Here is a 24,725-nt window from a genome sequence, read left to right on the forward strand (position 1 = left end):
TTAGTAGTTTAGTTAGTTTTTTTTTTTTATATGACCCGAACCCTAACGTCAGAGACGAGTTTACAGCCTATAATAATTAATAAGTTATTTTCCCTAGGGAAAAAGCTTTATTAGCTTTTTAAAAATAATTAAGTAATTTTTTCCCTTAGGGGAAAAGCTTTATTAGCTTTTTAAAAATAATTAATAAGCTACTTCCCCTAGGGGAAAAGCTTAAGCTAGTTTTTAAAAATAATTAATAAGCTACTTTCCCTAGGGAAAGAGGTTTATTAGCTTTTTAAAAATAATTAATAAGCTACTTTCCCTAGGGAAAAAGGTTTAGTAATTAGCTTCCCCTAAGGGAAGAGTTTTAGTTAGTAGTTTAATTAGTTTTTTTTTTTTATATAACCTAAACCTTAATATTAGAGATAAGTTTATAGCCTATAATACTAATATATACTTAATTATAAAATTAGTAATTATTTTAATAATAAAAAAAAAATTTATAAATATTAATAATTAATATTTTATTATAAGGCTTTTTTACTTTTATATAACTAAAATAATAACTTAATATTTTTAATATAATATATTAATATTTTAAATAATAATAATTAAAATAAAATATATTTATTACTATACTAAAAATTAATACTTATTTAGTAAAAAAAAAATTCTTATACTTTGTTTAAAAAGCTATTATAATATTAACTATAATACTATAATAAAAAAAATAAATAAATTTACTAAGATTATATACTAAAAGTTAATTAAGTATAAGTTTTTTTATTTAGCCTTAAGAATAAAGTTAATAAAAGGGGGATATTATATTATAACTTAATTTAACCTCTTATATAATTTAAGATAAGTATATACTTAAAATAAGGTTATTTTACTTTAATTAATAAAAAACTAAAGTGCTAAACTTAATTACTAAAGTACTTTATATAATTACTTTTTTAAATAATAAAGTAATAAGTTATATTACTTTATAAAAGAATAACTTACTATATAAAAATAAAATATTTATACTTATTAAATAGCTTAAATAGTTAGTTATTAATATAATAATAAAATTAATTATTATTTTAAGTTATTAGTTATATAATAAAATTACTTAATTATACCTTACTGCCTTTTTTAATATAAACTATAAATAGTCTATTACCTTAAGAAATTATCCTATATTATTTAGTATAAACTAGTTTATTACACTTAGCTTATTATAAATTAATATTTACTAATATTATAAATATAAATTACTAATATTTTTATTAATAAATACTTAACCCTTATAAAACTTAGTTTCAATAATTACTTAATTATGATAATACTATAAATTATACTAACTTATATTATTATAACTAAAGTTTACTATATAAACTATAATTAATTTATTACCTTAAGAATTTACCTTATATTATTTAGTATAAACTAGTTTATTATAATAAAGTATTATTAACTAATTATATAAATACTTTATTTATTATTCCTTATTAATTACTTACTAATTTAGCTTAACTTATTTACTAATATAAATCTAATATAAAGTTTATCCCTTAGGAATTTCTTTTATATTAACCCTATAGGAGCTTAACTTATAATAATAAAGTAAAGTAATTTTAATTACTATTATTCTTTAATACTAAATCCATAATTAATAGCTTTTCCTACTAAAGCAGTATTAACAAGCTCCTCAATAGTACTAACTAATTCTATTAGTAAAGATTCAAGGAAAGCTATATCTGCCTGGTTTCCAACTAGTCCAGCATTTAATCTCTCCTGTTTAAGGAAAGAAACCGCCTTAAGGGGATAAGCCGCGTCACCGTGTGGGTTGAAAATATCAACTCTGCAACTTCCATTGGCAAAAGGCATATAATCAAAATCCTCAAAATCTTGATGGTGAACAATGGAGTCAAAAAAGGTTGCCCCCGAGGACCACTCTGCGCACTGTTTAGCGATTCTTCGAAAGCCAACAAAGTCATGAGCAGCAGATTCGGCGGTTTGATTCTGAACGAATCGTAAGAGGTCCATTGCGGACCATCCAGGTCTAAATATGACTCTGATGGGTGCGAACTGATAGCATGGACCCATCACATTCTCTGTGTCCAATTGGTCAATGTTTCGACCAGATGTTACCCCTCCGAAAGAGACATCTGATTTGTGAAGTCTACGAGCTATCGCCAGAGCAAATGCTGCAGTAAGCACGCTGGCTGTGGTAATGCCTTCAGGTGCCATGGAGACACTAGTTTGCCTTGACAAGAATACGGCCCTGTCTGTATTTGTTGTCGACTTGCCAGGAAGCATTGAAAGCATCGAACCACTAAGAAGGTTACTCCAGTAGTCCAACGCACTGTTTTGCAACCTCTCGTTCTGACTTCTTGCCACATAAGAGCTGAATGGTTCAAAGTTTACAACCTCTTCTCCAGCGTAGAATGTTTTCAAATCTTGAAGCAATCGAGGTAGTGATACTCCGTCGTACTGGGCATGAGATAAGACTAAGACAAGGCACCCTTGGCCATCTCGGGTTTGGATATAAAACATCCTGATGAAGGGCGACCCAAGGAAAAAATCGGACTCGATATCATCGGTGCAAAGATTCGTGACAAACTCATCAAGGCTTGCGTCTGTTGTCTTCACCGCCACTTGAACGTTAATGTCGTCTAAGACAACCTGAAATAGGGTTGAGTTGTGCTCGACAAATACTGTGCGCAAAATGTCATGAGTTTTGACAAGATTAGCACAAGCACACACCAGTTTAGTTTGCTCTATCGAGTCCCGGTCGAAGTACAACATTGTGTACTGTATTGATGTGCGTGGCCTCTGAATGGTTGCTTTAATGTCCAATGCCTGCGAATCCGTCACGTTGAATACATCTTTGATGATCCAGTTTGGATTAGCAAGCTTTGGGCGAATATGTTCAGATAGAAAGAGATCTATGTCGATAGATCTCAACATTGAAAATGGTCTGTAAGACCATACGTTCTCCTTGAGCAATTCGTCAACCTTTAAAACTGTGGCAGCGTCGCGAAGGCGCATGTGTCGAAATACATCTGCTACACTCATTCCGTGACCATGCTTCCGAAGATTTGACGTCAGTTTCATAGCTGATACTGAATCGCCGCCTAGACGGAAGAAATTATCGTCAAGGTCAACTTGATCCATATTGACATTAAGCACCTCTGCCCACGCGGATCGCAGGATATCTTGCGACACCGTGAGATTTGCCGGGCTCACAATTTTCGACCATTCTCTTGTGAGACTTTGGCGTAGCTGAGAAGCTATATCCTGAGAGATGTTGGACGCAAACTGATTGACTAAACTGCGATCGATTTTCCCCCGTGTGACGGGCATTTTCTCTACAACGACGTACGCATAAGGTACCATATGCGACGGCAAAGAGTTTCGAATGTGTTTGTCAAACCTCTTCAGTAACCCAGCAAAGTTGGCAGATATAGTTGCACAGATAGCAGTTTCAAAGGGTGGTGAGCCAGACACTGCACAACTCACTTTGCACTCTTTTGGTAGCAACTCAACACTGTCCTTATCCAAGTCCTGTTGTTCAATAAACACAATCAGCTCTTTATCTAGAGGTTGCTTTTCCTCCACAGTTGACGGGTGATATAAAGCCGCAGCAGCGATGACGGATGGCGACAGTAACTGTGTGAAATGCGCCTCAAAATCTGTGATGTCCACCGAATGACCATTGACAGGTACAATATTTTCAGTTCGACCCACAAACACCAATTTGCCATCTTCTCGTAGCTGTACTATGTCTCCTGTTGCTCGAACTTGACCTGATCGGCCGGAGAACTGAGGGCTCCCAGCTGAAAGCCAGGCAGGAGACTCGATTGCTTCAGAAGTAAACAGACGTGGTCCTTCAAGCCAAAGTTCACCAGGGCAGCCTATGGGCGATAAAAGGGACGGGTTTCGTGGAATGCACACCCAGGGAACTAGAAATGGAGGATATGTAGATCCTGGCTGTATTTCCGCGCTTGCCTTAAACTTCCCTGAGTTCTGATCGAACAATACCGGTGGGAGTTGATTGAAGCGCCAAATTTGATTCAGTTCGGCTTCTGGAAGGCAAGATATCTGGTGGACTTTTCTCCCGAGATCGCTGATAAGGTGTGAACAAGCTGTCTCTAGTTGTGCTAGCATTCGTTTCATCTGGCTGATATCTATCAGACTGCCATCAAAGCTTGCACAGATCCTGAATCCATCAGAGTTCATACCACATGCTAGCATAATGGGATAAGGATTGAAATATAACGCTTCTCGAACAACATCTCCGTGGGTAAAACCAAGGTCGGTGCCGTCGTACTCCAATTCTGGTTGTATCACCAGACCTGTTCCTGCTTCACAAGCATGTTGGGCATCTGGGTGAACCTTTCTGATGTTTTGCATGCCCATATGTTGATATGGAGTACGAGCGAGAATAACTTGTTGAACGGCCTTCAAATAATCATTGACGGATTTTGTCCTGTCGATGCGTATTCGGATAGGTACAGTAGCAATCACTGGACCAATAATGCCCTCCACACCTAGCAGTGTAATGTCTCGACCCGTGAGAGTCTCTCCGAAGACGACGTCATCGCCATGAGTATACTGTGAAGCGACCAAGGCCCATGCACCACGGATAACGGTCGCTAGAGTAAATGGAAATCCGATAGTTGATTTTATGGTTACCTGGTACTCGAAAACGGTATCCGGATTTGGTAAGAAATCTCTCGAGGGTAAGCGAGGGAATTGAGCGCCTATTGCACCATCAAGCTCTCTCCTCCAAAACTCTTGCATCGCAATCTGATCTGTGTCGCGAACATACTTGACAAAATCTCGCATAGTAGTGAGTGCGGGCTGGTGAGGCAGAACACTTCCGTGTTGCAATGCTTCGCGAACCTTTTCAAGTATGATCGGCTCTGACCATCCATCGTAAAGTACGTGATGGACAGTCCAAACCATATATTGTTTGCCGTCTTCATTGTTAGTGACAATAGCGTATCGAGCTAGGCTTTCCCCGAGATCCATCGCAATGGCTTTATCGTCTTGAAGATACCGATCAAGATCCGTGGAATGTTTCCACGATATCTTCTCCTTGAGAACAACTTGCTGAAGACCGGGGTCTTGGAGTTGGGCTAAGCGTGTGCGTAAGATGGGGCTTACACCAACAACTGACTCCCATGCTTGTTTCCACTGTTCCAAATTTACATCACTCGGGATGCAAGCAACACGCTGGGCAATATAAGGCTTCGTCGATTTGAGAGAAAACGTAAACAAAGACTCCTGAGTTGGAGTACAAGGGTAAATATCCTCAATAGCGGCCTCATTTGTCCCACAAACGCGTGATGCTTCGAGCCGGGCACTATCGGCAAGCTGAGATATCATGGAAAATTCCGGAACTGTGATCTTCGCGTCATAATCGCATATGAAGACAGCATTTGCCATTTCCGAGAGGGTTGGATTGGCAAATGTTCCAGTCACGCTAAGATCCAACCCTCGATCTCTACATGCAGACACCAATCTCATAGCTGCCAAAGAATTGCCACCTAACGCAAAGAAATTGTCTTCCTGGGTGATTTCGTCCGGGTCCAAGTTTAGGATGAAAGCCCAAGCATGTCGTAGGCGTTGCTCGAGGTTACTGAGCGCTCGAGTTGCCGTGTTCTTCGCGTTTTTATCAAGCTGCTTCAAATCCACTGTGGAACCAAATTCTCTCAGTCGCTTTCGGTCAATTTTGCCTGATATCAACGTCGGAATAAAGTTGATCGGTATGTATGCCGTTGGGATCATATACCGAGGCAATACTTTCGCCACCTCGGTATTAGCTTTCAACATTGTTTCGCTCAAATCTCCAGAGAGGCGTGCCAGTTCCAACTGGCGATTAACGCTTGCCTTTCCGACGAGTTGTGCAATGAATACCACTAAAGTAGGTTGGGCCGCAGATCCAGCTGGTGTAATTACCTCAGATATAACGCTGGTCTCCGAAGGTAGCCTGGCTTTCAATTGGCTCTCTATTTCTCCCAACTCAACCCGCTGGCCACGCAGCTTGACCTGAGTGTCTTTTCTGCCCATGAAGATGATCTCACCAGAACTGTCAGGAGCATACTTTCCAAGATCTCCAGTCTTGTACAGACGACCTTGGCGGCCGCTATGTTGATCGTGGCCTGATACAAGCCACGACGGATCTTGAATGAAAGCGGCGGCAGTCTTTTCAGGATCATTAAGATAGCCTTGCCCGACAATCGGGCCTTCCACAAGCAGCTCTCCCACTGCGCCTACTGGCATTAGTGACTCGTGGTCATCCGGGTCCACGATCCAAATAGCGGCGCCATTGCCTGGCCCAATAGTGATGAAGTCCCGATTCGCAGCTGCATTGCTATTCACGGTACAGCCAATGGTGCATTCACAGGGGCCATATCCTATGATAATCCTGGCATACTGGCCCCAAAGTGCAACATCACTGACGGAAGCCGCTTCACCCCCCAGACCCAGTCCTTCGAGCGACGCAATGATGTCCAAGTCCAGTATTCGAGCAACCGAAGGGGTGAGACCCGCGTAATTCACCTTCATACTTCGCATGGCTGTATTTATGTCGTTGAGCCTGTCTTCATCCGATGGAATGCAGAGACAGCCGCCATTTGCCAATGTCAGTATCATACTGTCAATACTAACGTCGAAGGCGTAGGACGCGAAATCGAGAACCCTGGAATTTGCGTTGTAGCCAACTGCTTTAGCCCGGGGGAACGCACTGCTGGAATAGCTGCGGTGGGATACTTGTACTCCCTTGGGAGTGCCCGTGCTTCCAGATGTGAAGATGATGTACATAAGCGTGGATGGTTGCACCGCCGGTAGATCGGGAAAGGCTACCGGGTCTTCAAAACGAGCAAACGTATCTGCCTCCAAAATAAGAAAATCCCCATGTGGGAGGATGTCCATAGCTAGGTTATACTGGTTTCGGGAGACAACCATTGTCTTTGCATTAACTTGTTCCGCCATGTTTCGCAAGCGGGCCATCGGAAGTGCTGGGTCCATAAGCACCATTGTTCCTCCGGCTTTCATCACAGCCAGCACAGCAACAACGGTCCATCTTGACTTTTCGAAGCACAGTGGAAGGAATTCTTGTGCTTCAACACCACGTTCTCTAAGTAAAAAGGCCAAAAGAGACGAATATCGATCAACTTCGGCATAAGTCAAGCTGCCATCCCAAGATAGAATTGCCACCTTATCTGGGGATTCTTGAGCTCGTCCGGAAACTACATCATGCATGCAGCAGTCGTAAGTCTGGGGAAGAAAATGATTCCACTGCCATATTTGATCCATGTCGTGCGGGAATGGATGAAGAAAGTCCTCAATGACCGCATCATGGTTTGAGATGCACGCTCTGACGGTATGGCTTAATGCTTCGATGTACTGCGTTACTGCATATTGAGAAACACTTTTGGGGATCCGTGCGGGGCGTATTCGTAGATGGTCGTTCATATAATATGTTTCGAGGTATAGGGTACTCTGTTCTCGCTTGTGTTAGCTATGAGACCCCTTTCAAATAGACGCTATTGATAGTCTTACCTCATCTTCAGCCTTGTTGTTCGCATTAAGCCAGCGTTCTGTACCCAACAAGAGAGAAACGGGAGTTGAATGTCTCTCCAGAGATTGCGATACGGCGCTGGCCATATACTTGGAGATGGCAGCGGTGGCTTGGCCGACAGTGCTTTTCAAGCTCCCCGATATTTCATTCGTTGAGAGTTCCCCTTTGACCAGTTCGCTCTCAATCTCCGGTTCTCGTGTTTGATATGTCCAGCTATAGCTAGCTTGCCTATCTTCCTTCATCCTCAAAAGGACAATAAGCCATGATAGGAGAAGGATTTCATCTTTCATTCCTGATGGAGTTGATGACTCTTTCGCGGAAAGATTAGGAAGCTCAAAGGTCCTCGGTATATAGACATTGTCTAAACTGGATGGCATAATGTGCATGTATGTCGGGTCTGTAGCTGGTTATTAAGTTGCGCGGCAGTCAGATGAGAACAAACTAACATAAATGGGAAGAAACCTTTTAGAGCTTTCGATATGCAACGTTATAAAAAATTGAAGTAGCCCAGTTTGCGCTCAATACAGTTTTGGCTTTGGGCGCGTCTCGCGGCTTACCAAAGTAAACGAACAGTTCAGATGCAAACAGCTGGGTCTCTTAGTATATGGCTGCGAGTTGGTTCTACGCGAGCAATCAAAGAGCAAAGCGTAGAAGTGCCAACGATTCCCTCATAACCATTAAAAATGCCGCAGCAATATAGGGTAAATTGCACACACTTTCCAGGAAATGCCTGGAATGAGTTATATCGTTACCAAATGATTCTCATATCTACTTTGCCTTTAACTTTCTAAGTCATAAAATTCCACAGTACTGTACGCTATTGACACATAACATGGACATCGACATATTCTCAACGCCTAAGCTCGCATTAGGAGCTTGTTCTCATAAGAACGGAGCACGCATGCAACGACACCCCATGCATGTCGCCACACAGTTGATACTGAACTGTGGTATCCACAATATTCACTAAAATACAGTATGCGGAACCCCCCCTGCATCACGAGTACTATGGATATATTTGCCGTTGGGCCAGAGAACCAAACTCTAGCACTGGCTTTACCCGATTCTTGCCGGCAATTCGTGTGTTCGCGGCTTAGCGGGACACGAGATAATCTAATCAGATCCGCCGAGTCTCGTGTTCATGAAGCTACTAACGTTTACATCTTATCAGACGCAGTAGGCCGGCAATAGTTCCCAGGTTGCCAGGATAATCACGCCAGCAGTAGTAGGTAGTTGTTAGTTTCATCTAGCCATTTATTAACTGGTTTGGTGAAAAATTTTCTCTAGAGGATCCCGTTCACGGAACATATGCAAATGCATGATGCGATGTCGGAAAGTTGCAATGAACCTCGTAACGTATCGGCAACAAGACTGTACAAATTAACCTCTCACATTTCTTTGGCATTGGAATGGCGGACATTGCAAACGAAAACGCCCAGACAGTAGCACTTCCGCATTCGACATACTGTCTATTTCAATATGTACATGTACTCAAAATTCTGGCCCAAAGGGGGGCATTCTGGGATTTTACACCATTATGTAGGTATTTGGGCCTGATCAAGTAGCTCTACAGTCTAATGGAAGTGATGAACAGACAGAAACACTCGTCACATTTGAATATACATCCAGTACTACGCGCCAGCCTCATAGCATTTTGTTTGTCGGTGGCCTTGGAGATGGCCTTGCTACAACGTCCTACACCGCAGACATTGTGCGGGCGCTACAGCCAACTGAATGGTCCTTCTTCACACTCAATCTCACATCGTCCTACCAAGCATGGGGTCTTGGGCATCTTGACAGAGACACCGATGAGATTGCTCAATGCATAAGATATATCAAATCTTATAAAAATGCCAAATATGGGCATAGCAAACTTATCCTTATGGGTCATTCAACTGGTAGTCAATGTGTAATCCACTACCTCACCAGGCCAAATCCTCACACCTTTGAACCACCCTTTGATCCCGAACTTCAGCATGTCGAGCGCCTAGCCCTTGATGGAGCGATTATGCAGGCAGCAGTGTCTGACAGAGAAGCGATTCAATGGGTTTTGCATCATGGAATTGGCGGCAAGTCGCGAAGCCAAGTTAAACTTGTCTATGAGAAACTAGAAGCGATGGCTAAGGAAGCTGCCCTCAGCGACCCATCTTCCGATACCATGCTACCCATCTCGATGACTTCACAGATTGGATATCCGGCCAACACTCCCCTTAGCAGCAGGAGATTCCTGAGTCTTGTCAGCCCGGAAAGCCCCAAGTCACCTAGCGATGATGATTTGTTTAGTTCAGATTTGACCGATGAGCAACTGGGGAAGACATTCGGAATGATCAAGCAACGAGGGCTGTTGAAGCATAAGTTGATGGTCTTAATGTCTGGGGCTGATCAGTCAGTGCCGGATTGGATTAACAAGGAGGAACTGCTAGCTAGATGGAAGAAAGCCACTAATTTGAACAACTCGGTGGAAATATGGGACGAAGAGCATAGTGGATTGATACCTGGAGCATCACACGCATTGAGCAATGATGACCAAGCAGAACCACGAAAGTTCCTCGTTGGAAAGGTACTTGGGTATTTGAAGACACTGAACTGAAGATAGAGGGAATTAACAGTCAGCATAATGTTATTGTTTATACTCAAATAGCTACCCATACGACATACAACGTGAAATACACATCTCTCTAGAAAACAAGCTCTATATTACTCGGCAACAGATTGGTGCATCACATTTAACCTATAAGTTGGCGATCTCTTGAACAGTTCGTCATGTAGCCCGTAGTCGACACATTGACCTGATTCAATGAGGAAAATACGATCTGCTTTTCTTATCGTGTGTAGGCGATGCGCTATTGCGATAACGGTGATTCCTTTCGTTGCCTTCTCGAGACCATCCTGCAATAACTTTTCTGATTCAGCATCAAGCGCACTCGTCGGCTCGTCTAGAATTAGAAGCTTAGGTTTACGAACGAGAGCCCGTGCAATCGAAAGCCTTTGTTTCTGACCACCCGAAAATTGGTTACCATTAGGTCCACAAAGAGTCTGGTAACCATTGGGTAGATCTTGAATAACATCATGGATGTTGGCGAGTTTGCACGCCTCTTCAATCTCCTTTGCCGAGACCTCTTGTCCTGGTCTGGCGCCAAGAGCGATGTTGAACTCGATAGTTCCTTCAAAGAGCACATTTTCTTGTGGCACCAAAGCGATTGTATCGCGGAAAGATACACCACGGCTCTTTGTCACATCGAAGCCATCTATGACAACTGATCCGGATTGTGGCGTGTACAAACGTTCGACCAGTGAAATTATTGTAGACTTGCCCGCTCCGCTTGGGCCCACGAGGGCGCAAAAACTACCAGCAGGAATTTCCATACTCAATCCTCTCAGCACTTCGACATTTGGACGAGCAGGATATGAGAAATGTACATTGCGAAATTGTACGGTCGAGGCGATGTTGGAGCTTGATTGGAAGCTATTCGCCTCAGTTGTTGCCTCGAGGTCTTTCTCTGCCGAGGGCGCCGTGCTTGACTGCATAAGTTGAAGACCCCCTTGCATCTTTGCCGATCCCATATTGACGAGGCTCAAAATCCTTGCCATTGCAGCCCGGCCACTAGAAAGTTCCGGAGCAAGGGCAAACATTTGACTCCATAGCATTGCGCTGACAAGAAGGGAGAAGACGACAATGAGGAATTGGGTTTGCGTATAGGTACCGGCGAGAATCTGTTTTGATCCCCACCAATAAGCCAATGCATTCACGCAGTTTCCAAGGAAGTAGGTAAGGGCTTGCCAAAAGCTTGCTTGCAGAGTGACTTTGAAAGTCTCTTGACGCGGGCCTTTGAGTGATCGCCGATAAACATTGAGCGTCTCGTGTTCAAGAGACAGCGACGAGATTGTCTTAATGGATGCGATTGCTTCTGTGCCAATATCAACAGATTTGCTGTACGCATTCTCGTGGCGCTCCTCAAAGTTACCAAGAACGCGGAGCTCCATCAGGCCGGCCCCAAGAAGAAGAGGCACCAATGCTAGGCAAACAAGCGCAATTTTCCATGCAATAATATGCGTCAAGACGATTGCCGCGACGAGGTTAATTGTAATCGAAAATAGGGTGCCAATGACGGAGCCACTAAGTCCAGCTAATGCACTGCCATCCCTGGTAATATAGGAGAGAAGTAAAGTAGGTGTTCGCCCGTTAGATTGGTGCCACTGGAGATCTTGCTCGAATAGCGACCGGAACGACAAAACTCGCGCTGAGTAGACAATTTGCTCCGAGACCCATCCGAACCCAGTCCAACTTACGATGTTGGCAAATAGCTCGATGATGGCGAGAACAAAGAACATGAGCGCATAAAAGCTGCCGCTTGATCGAATACTCGACGGGCTTTTGCAAATGTCCAAGCTACCTACGGTGTTTCCAAATATAACGGCCTCGCCGGAGAATGCACCGCCAACGATAGTAGAACCGACAAGTGCAGCTGCCACCATAAGAATGTGTGGCCTCAATGCCGGCGCGTATCCTGTGAGTAGCGCCCAGAAGGATATGGATGGGGTTTCGGGTTCATCTTCTGTCAGAGGGGAAGAGGTTTCTGCATCCAGATTACTCGAGAGCCGAAAGTCACCCGCCTCGTCAAGATCGTCGTTTGATACAGTTGCACTACCCTTTTCAGAGACGATATCAATATCAGTGACTGATGTGCCATCTAGTTTGGCAGCATCGCCTCTGGGGCTGGCGACTTCACTCCCATCGTTCGTAGTTGCCAGTGTTTGCAGCTTGACCAGGTCGGCATAAGCGCCACTTTTCTCCATCAAGACCGAATGGCTTCCCTCCTCCACAACTCGTCCCTTGTGCATGACTATGATGTTGTCTGCACTTTTTATAGTTGACAAGCGATGTGCAATGGTGAGTATGGTCCTGCCGCCCGCAATCTTGGAAATAGCATGTTGGATTCTCTGTTCGCTTCGTGAATCTAAAGCCGCGGTAGCCTCGTCCAGGATCAGAACAGCAGGATCCTTGACAAGAGCTCTTGCTAGAGCTACTCTCTGTTTTTGACCACCACTAATGAGTCGACCACTCGATCCCACAAGTGTAGCATATCCACATTGTAGCTTTTCGATGAATGAATCCGCATCTGCGAGGACTGCCGCGTTTCGAACCAAGGCAACAATTTTGACAACTTGAGGGCCACGTTCCTCCGCTGCAGCTAATAAATCTTTGCCCTCTCTCACTTCATTTGCAAGATCTGCAAGGCTGGAGCCAAGAAGTGTCGACTTCAAATCTGAATGGTCGGATTTACTGGAATTAACCAAGCCATGCGCAATGTTTTCTAAGATCGAACGATCAAGCAGAGATGGTTCCTGCTGGACCAGGCTTATGAAGCTTCTCATAGTGCGGGTATTGAGATCTTTAATGTTGTAGTTGTCAAGTAAGATCTCTCCTTTGGCTGGGTCGAACAATCTTGTCACGAGACTCGCAACCGTAGACTTGCCACTACCTGAAAGACCGACAATGGCTGTATGCTTTAGGGCAGGAACAGAGATGTTTACCTGGTCGAGGACGGTAATTTCAGGCCTGGAAGGATAAGTGAACGATACATTATTTAGTTCAAAATGCCCCGCCACTTTGGATGGTGTAAGACCGGCAGTTGAAGTGCCATCGATCAACGGTTCACGATCCATATCCTCGCGAAGCTTCTCGAAGGAAGCAACAGCCGCCATGAAGAGGTGAACAAACGGCGCAACCTGACTCAAGAGTAATGTAGCTATGAACGCGTGTCAAAATTTTCCTTCCGCAGCGCTCCGTTGATGTTGATGACGAACCTTCGACCAGAATGAAAATCACTGTGAATGTGGAACCGACTGTGACACCGCCAGACTTATGGCTGACCAAATCCGCGATACTTTTGCTTCCCTGCCAAAAGGCCAAGGCATTTGCAGAATAAGCGACAAAATACAGCACTCCAGATTGAATTCCGATAGCCAGGGCCTTCTTCAAGCCTTCTCGTTTTGACGATTTAAGAGCATCAGAGAACTTCTCTTCCAGGCGGGCGTTGGCACCAAAAGCTTGCACAACAGTGATATTGGAAAGAGCCTCCGAGGCAATCGAAGCAGCTGTGGCGGCGTAATCGGACATCAGCCCGGCGTATTTCTCGATGAAGTGGCTTCCAACAAAGGACATCAAGAAGTACGCCGGGACTAGTGAGATCAACATGGCAGCCAGGTCATGGTCTTTGACAAAAGCAACGATGTATGCCGTTACAAAGAAGGATACACTCGCGAGACATATTCCCACCTTCTCAGATGTGCCTGAGCGTATTGTCTGGATATCCGCGCTTATTCGGGAGGCGACTTCTCCTGGAGGTAAATTGTCGAAATACGAAGGCTCCTGTCGAAGGAGGTTTTGAAGATATCGTTCCCTGAGTCTTTGCGCCAACCGAGCGCCGTACGTACTCCAACAGAAGAGATGGGCACCTATTAGGACAAATTGCGCAATTGCCAGATAGAATATTGTAAGTATCTTGCTATTGATCCCACCCTGGAGACCTGAGGCAGACCCAGACTCTTCAGTTTCGGCACACGTCGCTGCATTAAAGTCGTTGAGGAGTTGACCGAAGATAACCCCAATCAATGGGAACGGAACACCGGATGCTATTGCGCACACTGTTCCACAGAAGAGCATTCCAACATCAAGTCGTGTAGGATTTCCAGCCAGTATGAGGCGAGGATAGCCTCTAAGCTTGTGGATCAGCCCCATGGCTCCTAGAAGCGAACAATTGTCCCTTAAAACAGAGACTCTGCCACCATTCGCATTGAGTGTGACCAAACAATATCACCACTGAGAAAGTGATATGATGGTCAGTGATCAAATTCAACTCAATTATTTCTGGAAGAGTTTCGTCCCCTATACCTTTTGATTCGAGTCCACTATGCGTTGCGCTTCGAGAGTGATGGCATCGCCTCAATGGCACTCCTGGATTCTGAGTTGGTTGTGAAAGGCGACTCCAGGCTAAGGATGTCAAGGCATTCGAATGAAATTGGCAATTTTTCAATCATCAACCGATATCGGCTTTTCAAAACCCATAATCAGATATAGCAGCTCAACAAGTCAAGCCGCTAGAAAGCGTGAAGAAGCTCGGTACTTCCGACGGAGTTTACTTGTACGTAAATCGCAAATGCTGGATAGTGCCGCCAAGCAACTTCGTACAGGCCCACAGCTTGCGTTAAAATTACGGCAACACGCGCAATGCTTGCCGCATTAGCCAAAATATAGTTGATCCACGCAGCGCGCGACAGGGGGGGCGAGGCGCATCAGGTTTTCTTCTAGCGCGCGAGTTAGTTGGCGGAGGCGAGACTTGGGTTGCAGAGCAATTGTATGATACAACGGTAACTATGGTGACCTGGGAACGGGGGAGGAGGAGAGCAGAACAAGGTTCAGTTAACAATTGGTGACAGTGCTATTCAGTACCTAGCAATATTATAGTACAGTTTTTTTTCTCCTCTTTCTTCAAGCTTAAGACTACGACAGCTCATGAAATGGAGTCATATCACTTGTAAAGTATCACCATGTTGCTACGCTATTCGATCAACAAAAAAGTAATAATTTCATCTCAGACAAAACATCTACGGAGTAGGTATGTGTGTCGAGTAAGAATGGCCATCAGCCACCGTGCTACGTACTCTCCGCAGCGTAAACCTTCACTCAGAGCTTGGCATTCCACGCGGCACGATCAGCGGATTCAAGTGGCCGCTCACGTCCGTCCCAAAAGAGAGGACATAGCTGGAACCACTTCTCCCTACTGCATATAGAGTGCACCGAACGTTTATGGCCCAGATCAACATATTTACCAATAGTGAGACCCTGAGAATTTTCGTAAGATAAGATTGTCGAACCAGTCGCTTTGGGTTCTCCAACGACGTTTTCTGTTCGTGAATCGTCTAAAAAGCAGTAATGAATGCAACTGGAATACCAAGCGTTGACACGCTGGGCGCCGCGGAATGAAGCATCGCCAACAAGGGAGTGTCGTCCTCGATCATAGGCCCCTGCATCGTAATGGGCGCCGTAGTGATCCTCCTAGAGACATATGAGAAACGATCAAGAGAAAGATTACCAGGGTGAATCAGGGTCCAAGATGATTCAAATAACGAAAGTGTCAAACAGGGTTCTTACTTTTGCCCAATACAACTCGTAGTAAGCGAAACGAGACTCGTCAAAGCGGCCGAATAAGCAAAGGACGTGAGGGTCAAAGTGCAATTTGCGTAGGTACTCTCGGTGCTTCTCCAGTGTCCCCGTTTCGTTCCATCCCATGGCAACTCGGGGGTCATTCTGCCAGGTGTTGAAGAGCTTCAAATGTTCATCGTCCTGCCAATCGACAGCTTCAAGAGAGAAATGGGCATCGATTTCTGGTATGTACCGACTATAGACTATTGAGCCCGGACACGGCTTTGGTCGACGCGTCGGATGGCGAGTATAAACGGGCTGGCTTGGAAACTTATTCGTGATTTGGTAGTGCTCAGGCATTGGCGGGTACTGGGCCAAATTTATTCTCAGGGAATCACCAGTACGGTCTCCTACAACCCAGATTGGCCGAGGGCCTGTCGGAGAGCCTGCGCCTTGCCAAAATGCACTTCGAAGAATCACCAGCTCGGTCAAAGATGTATTGTCTCCTTCTACGCCAGTCCGTGGCTTCGGGTGTTTTATTCCAAGGCCGGTGTAAGCCAACTCCCTCGACACCACTTCTTTCCCCTCCCCCAACAAGGTGAGCCTGAAGCATTCAAATGTTGGATAGGCCAGAAATATTGCGTGGATCACGTTCCAAATCTGGCCCAGAGTGGGAACTGTATCATCTTCCCACTGGAAGGTAGTCGCCGGACTTCGACGTGCTCTGGCCCATGGGCTGTTGTCGGACGTAGGTGGGCACTGATCGTCGGGTACTCTTGTCAAGTCTACCCACGAGAGAGTAGCGAGATGCAGCGGTTGAGACAGCAGTTGGCCATTTGTGGGCTCATTATCCAGTATCAAGGCAAGCCTGGTTGGTGCTGTATCGCCAACTGAGCGTACCCGGTATGTTGTTAAGAACGGATGTGGGAGCTTTATGGGAGGATAATTGGTCTTCTCAACAGCAGAGGGCGCCATGGTTATTGAAGAGCTTTTATGAGAGCTTGGTACTGTTTTGGTTTGGGAAAGTTCAACGGCAATGGCCAGGCAAGATGTATATAAGTACCTAAGGTAGTAGTGACCAAAAGCCAGGTTAGTACGGTAGACAATGCTAACGGCAGAAGCAGCAATCAGATAACAGTGACTCCATTGACGACCCAACCAACTAATTACAGGCAGTATTTTGTAGAATGCCGGTCGTATTTTCGATAGTCTTCCATTCAATACGATGGCTTGACACTAGCCGGCGACACCAACAAAGGCACTAAGGGGCTTCGGGTTATTTGGAAATATAGGCACTTGAACACGAAAGAACATATAAAGTTCGAGAACAGCTGTATGTCTACAAAAGCTGTAAATTCGCCATATATGGCATCTTTCTCGTCTGTTTGGGGAAAGTTCCCCGCAATGTCTCTCAAATCCAGGCATCTGCAATTTGAACATTTTGAGGTCTCTTTTCCTGATGACCACATCATTCAAGTCACAATAAACAGGCCGGATAAACTGAATTGCATCAACAAGTCTACCAGTCAAGAGATTGCGGATATATGGCAGCAATTTGACCAAGACGAGATGTTATGGGTCGGTATCATCACAGGAAATGGACGAGCCTTTTGTACAGGAGCCGATTTACAGGGTAGGCCTCCCTTCATAACTTGCTCAAAACGTGAAGGGAAACTGATGTTGATTGTTGGTCAGAATGGAACGAGATGAACAAGAACGGGGTAGTCAACGATATGGCTGCCCCCGGTCTTGCCGGCCTTCCACGCCGGGATGGGAAAAAACCCATCATAGCGGCTGTGAATGGCATATGCATGGGAGGTGGGTTTGAGATGGTGGCAAACTGCGATATGGTGCTCGCTTCGTCTTCAGCAATATTCTCGCTGCCCGAAGTAAAGCGAGGAATCGTTCCGGTTGCTGGATGTCTGCCGCGACTAACCCGGACTCTCGGCCTGCAGCGCACCATGGATCTTGTCCTGACCGGCAGAAGTGTGAGCGCTCAGACGCTGCATGAATGGGGTCTTGTCTCTCAGCTGGTGGACACATCGGAAGATGTCGCTCATGCCGCGGCCCGACTTGCGCAAGAAATGTGCAAGAACAGCCCGGATTCTCTGGTTGTTGGACGTCTGGGGGTTCGGCTAAGCTGGGAAGTGGGCAGCGTAGAGGAGGCTGTATCGATGCTGGCCAACGAGTGGTATCCTCGTTTGGTCAATGGTCCTAACTTTGCCGAGGGAATCCGGGCGTTTGTAGAGAAGCGCAAGCCAAAGTGGGTGGCGTCAAAGCTGTGAGGAGCTATCGTTTCATACTAGTATTCCTTGATTTTTCCCTTGGGACGTTTTACTTGTACTTGTGGAAAATGCATCCTTGTATTTCCGCTCTGTATTGGGATGATTTAGATCTGATAAGATGGAGCAAAGCGGTATATCTTATCAGATGCCCCGTTGCCCCGCCTCAGTGGACATGTTAGCAGAAGCTCGTCTGCGCCAGTTCCAAAACTATTGAAAAGGCGCAAGTTGCTAGCTTTATTTTAGCTTAGTACACTGAGACGGCACTGGCTGCGTTACATGTAAGTCCACATTTTTTCGTTCAAAATTTTGCACAGTAGGTAGGAAGACTTTTTTTACTATGCGAGTGGCCCGCACAGTCTCTCACACAGTAATCCTTGCTGTTAATTTAGGTTCCATTTTGATCTCCACGACAGCGGATCTGATAATTCTTTTGCCCTTACTAGCAGGTCCGGACCTTTTACGGAGCATGAGTATGTAGCCAAGACAACAACCTTCCCTTGAGGCCCACGTAAGGTATCCTTGCCATTTAATTTCACTCAATTTAGACCATCACTTGGTCGAACCAAACTCGCTTGTTCGTGTTTTACTAGTTCGAAGACATCGACTGATCAGATCATTACCGGAACTCAAGCGGCGGCAATAGACGGTGCAGCGTGGTCCGCACAAAGGAAGTTTTTTTCTTCTCCGCCTCTAAGTTGTGACTAACAGCATTAAGTAATGTGACTCAGTCCGGACTTAAAGAATGAAACAGCAGATGGATCACAGCAGAGAGTTCGTAATAGCCACAATAGGTATTTGTCCGCAATTCTAAGCTGGATAACCCAATTGCTGATGAAACGGTAGGTTTTAAATTACACCGCGCAAGATGTCAATATTTGCAACCAGTATGTAGTCTGACTTGTTACACCGTTTGTCATTCGGAGGCTATATCGTTAAGAACATTCCGACGATCGGTGCTTGGAGGGTTGCGTCTTATGGCTGGCCAGGCCTCGGAGGGGATGGCCGAAGATTGACAAAACTTTGTATAGCGTATAATTAGGAATGGAATCCTGCAAGGTCCGCAAAAAGTTCAACTAGTAATTTATCACAAGCACTCTATGTGCTATACTATCTTCTGGGCATATCCTATGCTGTATAAGGTTAATGACTTGTATGCGCTATTTTCTCCGTTTTGTGATTTCTGGTCGATTCTCCCTCACCTGGGCCAACTTCAAAAACATTGTTCCAAAGATCTTATCCATACTCTCTGTCCCATAAGGTACGACTGACAACACAGACATCTGACCTGCCACCAAGATGGATGACAAGAACGTCGCAGTCCTTGCGACTGACTCTGCGGCTGCAAACCACGACAATGGCGATCCTCAACAAGAATTGCCGAATGAAGAAGCGCAACGAGGCGTTCAAGGTGTCGAGGCCATGGCTCTCACTTGGTCGAGATTGACACTCATCGGTATCTTCCTCAAGTAAGCCTTCTTGAATCCCTTCATACGGGTTCTATCAAAACATAGCTAACATTCACGGCTGATGAAGTATCTGGTTGCTCTACTTTGTCAATGCGTTTCAGTCTACAATTCTCTCCAATCTGCTTCCCTACGCCACGAGCGCTTTCGAATCTCATTCGTTATTGAATGTTATTTATGTCGTGGCCGGTTCTATGTCTGCAGCCACTTATATGCCCCTATCAAAGATTATGGATGTCTGGGGAAGAGCTGAAGGCTTTCTCATCATGACCGTCTTTGCTACCCTGGGCCTGATTCTCATGGCTGCAAGCAATGGCATTGCCACCTTCTGCGCAGCATATGTAAGACGAACCGAACCCGCAACTCTTAAAAGTTACCGACCTATAACACATGTCTTTGTGAATGAGTTCTAACAACCGACATGCAACAGGTGTTTTATAGCATTGGATTCGGTGGTATGACATACGCCGTAGACGTTATTACGGCCGATGCATCCCAGCTGAAGAATCGAGGGCTAGCATACGCTTTCACGTCTTCTCCATACATCATCACGGCTTTTGCTGGAGCCAAAGCATCAGAGGGTTTCTACAACGACATCAGCTGGCGATGGGGCTTTGGCGTCTTTGCCATCGTCTTTCCTATTGTGGCTGCTCCACTATACTTTATCTTGAAGATCAACCTTCGCAAGGCCGAGAGGCAAGGTCTATTGACCAAGGAGCCAAGTAACCGGACAATATTGCAAAGCATCTGGTATTACAGCGTAGAGTTCGATGGTAGGTGATGTTTAACGCTTAAGACAAAGATAACAGTTACTAATCTCGCAATAGCAATGGGAGTGTTTTTGTTCTCCGCCGGTCTCACGGTGTTTCTTCTTCCGTTCAACATTGCCGACTCTGCGCCCAATGGATGGTCAACAGGATACATAATTGCCATGATAGTGGTCGGCTTTGTTATGCTTATTATCTTTACCTTATACGAGACCTTCCTGGCGCCAATTCCTCTGCTCGACTGGAACCTCTTGATTGATCGGACTGTCATCGGCGCCTGCCTTCTCGATGCCACATATCAGATCTCGTATTACTGCTGGGCGAACTACTTCACCTCTTTCTTACAAGTGGTGAATGATCTAAGCTTAGCAGAAGCCGGATATGTGAACAATACCTTCAACGTGGTTTCAGGAGTACTCCTATTGATTGTTGGCTTCCTGATCCGTAGGACTGGTCGATTCAAGTGGCTTCTATACATAGCCGTCCCGCTTTACATCTTTGCGCAGGGGTTGATGATCTATTTCCGCCGACCGAACCAAAACGTGGGCTATCTTGTCATGTGCCAAGTCTTCATATCGATTGGAGGTAGCATCTTCATTATTATCGAACAACTAGCTATTTTAGCTGCTGTTGATCATCAACATATTGCTGCAGCCCTTGCATTGCTAAATGTAGTGGGTACAGTTGGAGACGCCATGGGCGCAACGATATCCGGAGCCATCTGGACAAACACGTTTCAGAAGGCGCTCGAGCGATATCTTCCGGAATCAGCACTTCCAGATTTGGACAGCATTTATGAGGATTTGGATACACAGCTCAGTTACCCTGTCGGAAGCGCCGTTAGGCTGGCCATCCAAAAAGCATATGCCTACTCACAAACCCGCATGCTTGCTGCCGGAACTGGTGTCATGGGCCTTGCGATAATTTGGATGCTTATGATCAGAAACATTAATCTTGCAAAGGTGGCGCAAGTAAAGGGCATGGTCTTCTAAGCTAGAAGATATAGAGCAATAGAGGATTGATAGGTGTTAGATATGTAGCTCTGGTGGGGGATTCAACCCCCAATTATGTACGAAGTCAGTAATATAAAAAATACAAAGTGAGTCAGCCATTTAAGAAAAAAAAACTCAAAAAAGAAAAACCGTATCGTAACGTTCTGTCTCGGTCAGATTGTTTGGAATACAATAAGATTGAAAATTATTTTACCCAAAGAATATTATTACTAGTAGTAAAATACCAGTAGCAACGGACTTCATTAGAGAGATCCGTCTCTTTCCAGCCGGGCCCGGCGGAGCTGTCCACCCGGCCTGGCCTCTGTATGCTTGTTTCAATTGCTATGGTAATGAACGTTTTATGTACCCATCTCTGGGTTCGTCCCTCCCTGCACTGCGTTTTCCCACTCTCTCATGTTTTGCGCGGCAGCAGCATACGTCAAGAGAGACTGGGGAACCAGGTCACCTTTATTTATGTCTTTCAATCGGGCAATAAACGTAACCAAGTGCGCGTCGAGACGGGGGGCGTCTCCAAACCAAATAGCCACTTTTCCCCTGCTACGAGATGCTCCCTACACATCTCCAACACACTGGCTGTACGCTTAGTCATTTCTTCCAAATCATCAAGCCCAACACAGTTTATTTTCTCGTTGCGTTGACTACAGCATGTGTTAGTTGCATTCATGGAATAAATATATGATAAAAAATAGTTTACAAACATTTCAAGTTTATATTGTAGAGCCTTCTGATACTGCGGTGATACGTCACTGTCTATAAGGCACAGTATCTTTTCCTCGATGGTATTGGCGACGCTTGATCTTCCCGTAAAAGTCAATGTGAAAAAATTAATGCTATGAAGACTTTCGAGTAAAGAGGATATAATGCCCGCGTGTGACGGGGGCATAAGGCTTGGAAACAAGCGGGCAAGATAATACGTAATCTTCACGCTGTCGTAGATTGGCTCTGGAAGAGATGGACTCGTAAGTGCCGGAACCTAATTATTGTCAGACTATTGGTGGAGCGTAGGGAATCTTGTCTGAATAGGCTCAAGTACCTGTCCTTTGGGGTTGACATAGCATAGATATTCCTCGGACAGCTGTTCCAATTTGGATATAATGTCCATCTCGTGCTCTGAAAACTCGATCACCAAGGTGTCGTCTTTGGGTTTTCCACGAATCGCTATACAGTATCTTACCATTATGGAACAGATAGAGTACTGATAATGATAAAGCTTGTAGGTTTGAATGGCCATAGTGTCAAATGATGAGCTGAGCTTTTCGGAAGTCAAATCAAGCCGATGTAGGCTGTTGTGAAATCCGATTTCAAGTACCATATACCTTAAATAGTACTATAAAGTTATAATTGTATCACGAGATAAAAATGGGAAGGTGTTGTAGGGTTGAAAGTCAACCCCGATTTAAATGAAAACCCAGGCTCGACGAAATCTAGGACCTGAGTAGTATAGCATATCTTGATGGGACCAGGGTAAATGAGATGCACTGAGCGCGCATCCCCAGCTTTTTACCCCAAAAGTGGTACCTACTATTTCACACCTTGCCGCATTATAGATATGCAGGCAGATTCTTAGGTTGCCGCACCAGGCCTAGCTAGAATGCTTCATGGGGTAAGCCGGGATGGATGATGTAGCTCGCCACCCTACAGTACTTGTATCTCAACCTTGTTTCCGTTTCCGATTCTTGCTTTCTATTCTCTTCTTTTGGGTGAAGATTAGCTAAGATTCTGTTCACGTTGTTAATATTGTATACGGGGATTCTACATGCAGTATTTATAGTCGAGTGCCGATAGTAGCCATCACATTCATATCACAGGCATCTTTCCCATGACAGATTCCTAAAACTCAATATTCAATCTGTGGCTATTATAGATGTTCTTAATCCCATTTGGTAGGCAGTGGCGGCCCCCAAATCGCTGCAGGAGTTCCGGCAGATCGAATGGTAGGGCATTCCTCATTGACTACGTCGCCATCTGAGTAGTGCTCCACTATGAAGCCCGTAGTATCATACCAATAGTCAAAGAGTTGCGATCCCATGACATGCCTGCCAATTCCCCACATCGGTTTATACCCCTTGGACGCCAGCCATGAATGACCCATCATCTCGGTATCCAGATCTTCCACCTCGAAAGACGAGTGGTGAATACTGGTGCCGCTGCCGCTGCTATGATGGGCTGCTATGAGAAGACAATGGTGGTCTGTATACTCCTCACCTAGGTCCACGTGAAAGAAGGACATGAACTCTGTTGAAGGGTCACCTAACTTGTGGACAATATCGGAAGCTTTGAAATTGAAGTTGCCGCTGTACCAGGAGCATGTTTTCGCGTAATTGTCTGTCGTGTATCCGAAATGGCCGAGTTTGTGAACCTTTGAAGGGCCGCTAGTCATGCGGTTGAAAACACCTTCCCGTTGTGCAGGCTCTTGGTCAGCGAATGCGTCCATCCATCGTGCAGGGCAGTGGTATCAAGGAGGAAAGGAATCTTGGAAGCTCATTCATTAGTATACTGACCTTTGCGCGTCTTCTGAACCGCCCCGTTTACCTGTGGCCTTCCGCCAGCCACAACAGAGATGCCTTGTTGTGGAACAAATCGCTCTTCTTGGCCGTGCACAACCTCGATAATGTATCCACTAGGATCTGTTATGCGGACCATCTCGCCACCGCCGGGGCGCCGAGAGACGTCTACCAATTGGGCACCTGGGAAGTTGCAGGCTTTTTGAAAATCGATCGCTGAACGTGCGACAAACCCAGCTCCGTGAAACTTTGGGGCGCCCCCAGAAGCGGGACGGGCCACATAGAGAAAAGGATCAAGCCCGTAACCATGGAAGAAGATCTCTCCGTTCTCTGACTTTGCTGCAAGTTCGAACCCAAAGTCTTCCGCAAAGGTAAAGAATTTTGTAACATCAGGGTGCTCGTAGATGACATACGAGAGTCGCTGAAGTAAAATCTTTGACCCAATTGCCATGATGTCTCTAGGGGAAAAAAAAATTCAACGTACCCTAAATGGATAAAGATACACAATTGAGTAATTAATTGAGAGAATCAAAAGCACAGGTAGGGACAATTCGATGGTAGTCAGTCTGGTGGATGCTATTTGGGAAGCCCTACGAGTGTTGCCGACATACTTCAAAATCATGAAGGTCTTTTGTACTTCCATAACTAGGCTAACTACACCATCACCCGACCTCTGCAAGCCCATTCAGTCTGGGGTAGTGCCTATACATCCGGGCGGTCCGATCTGATCATCGACGCTTGTCTAGTCTCTATGGAGTCCGAGCTGCTCATGCGCATTCTGACTATGTCTCGATGGTGAGCAGTCATATATGCACCTGCAGGTAATGCTATAAGCTGCGTGGGACAGAGATGGGGTTCCGGCTGGAGAAGCCAGACGTCCCCGATTTCATCGGAAACCCCCACCCAGGCCAACGCATGAGATCGGAATTCATCGGAGCACCCCACTCGCGCAGCAAACACAAACCATTCCGCATTCAAACATGACCTAGGAA

General features: G+C 45.2%; 7 protein-coding genes across 7 annotated transcripts; 3 read left to right on the top strand and 4 right to left on the bottom strand.

The window, feature by feature from the left end:
* Positions 1-2,221: 2,221 nt before the first annotated feature.
* Positions 2,222-7,932, bottom strand: Triagg1_8665 (uncharacterized protein; the record flags this gene model as incomplete). Its single annotated transcript, XM_062903536.1, has 3 exons — positions 2,222-2,268; positions 2,331-7,476; positions 7,537-7,932. The coding sequence occupies 3 exons, from the start codon at positions 7,930-7,932 to the stop codon at positions 2,222-2,224; spliced, it is 5,589 nt and encodes a 1,862-aa protein (XP_062752301.1).
* A 1,102-nt stretch (positions 7,933-9,034) lies between these two features.
* On the top strand, positions 9,035-10,145 carry Triagg1_8666 (uncharacterized protein; the record flags this gene model as incomplete). The annotated part of the gene is made up of 2 exons (XM_062903537.1): positions 9,035-9,094; positions 9,150-10,145. 2 exons carry the CDS (start codon positions 9,035-9,037, stop codon positions 10,143-10,145), a joined length of 1,056 nt encoding a protein of 351 aa, XP_062752302.1.
* Positions 10,146-10,252: 107 nt separating this feature from the next.
* Positions 10,253-14,297, bottom strand: Triagg1_8667 (uncharacterized protein; the record flags this gene model as incomplete). Its single annotated transcript, XM_062903539.1, has 2 exons — positions 10,253-13,305; positions 13,364-14,297. The coding sequence occupies 2 exons, from the start codon at positions 14,295-14,297 to the stop codon at positions 10,253-10,255; spliced, it is 3,987 nt and encodes a 1,328-aa protein (XP_062752303.1).
* Positions 14,298-15,238: 941 nt separating this feature from the next.
* Positions 15,239-16,676, bottom strand: Triagg1_8668 (uncharacterized protein; the record flags this gene model as incomplete). Its single annotated transcript, XM_062903540.1, has 3 exons — positions 15,239-15,336; positions 15,389-15,614; positions 15,711-16,676. The coding sequence occupies 3 exons, from the start codon at positions 16,674-16,676 to the stop codon at positions 15,239-15,241; spliced, it is 1,290 nt and encodes a 429-aa protein (XP_062752304.1).
* Positions 16,677-17,066: 390 nt separating this feature from the next.
* On the top strand, positions 17,067-17,986 carry Triagg1_8669 (uncharacterized protein; the record flags this gene model as incomplete). The annotated part of the gene is made up of 2 exons (XM_062903541.1): positions 17,067-17,334; positions 17,397-17,986. 2 exons carry the CDS (start codon positions 17,067-17,069, stop codon positions 17,984-17,986), a joined length of 858 nt encoding a protein of 285 aa, XP_062752305.1.
* Positions 17,987-19,282: 1,296 nt separating this feature from the next.
* Positions 19,283-21,208, top strand: Triagg1_8670 (uncharacterized protein; the record flags this gene model as incomplete). Its single annotated transcript, XM_062903542.1, has 4 exons — positions 19,283-19,452; positions 19,520-19,790; positions 19,880-20,222; positions 20,277-21,208. 4 exons carry the CDS (start codon positions 19,283-19,285, stop codon positions 21,206-21,208), a joined length of 1,716 nt encoding a protein of 571 aa, XP_062752306.1.
* Positions 21,209-23,099: 1,891 nt separating this feature from the next.
* Positions 23,100-24,184, bottom strand: Triagg1_8671 (uncharacterized protein; the record flags this gene model as incomplete). The annotated part of the gene is made up of 2 exons (XM_062903543.1): positions 23,100-23,641; positions 23,731-24,184. 2 exons carry the CDS (start codon positions 24,182-24,184, stop codon positions 23,100-23,102), a joined length of 996 nt encoding a protein of 331 aa, XP_062752307.1.
* Positions 24,185-24,725: the final 541 nt, after the last annotated feature.

This window comes from Trichoderma aggressivum (genome assembly GCF_033847375.1).
Source record: "Trichoderma aggressivum f. europaeum strain CBS 100526 chromosome Unknown scaffold_044, whole genome shotgun sequence".
Taxonomy (NCBI): Eukaryota; Fungi; Ascomycota; class Sordariomycetes; order Hypocreales; family Hypocreaceae; genus Trichoderma; species Trichoderma aggressivum.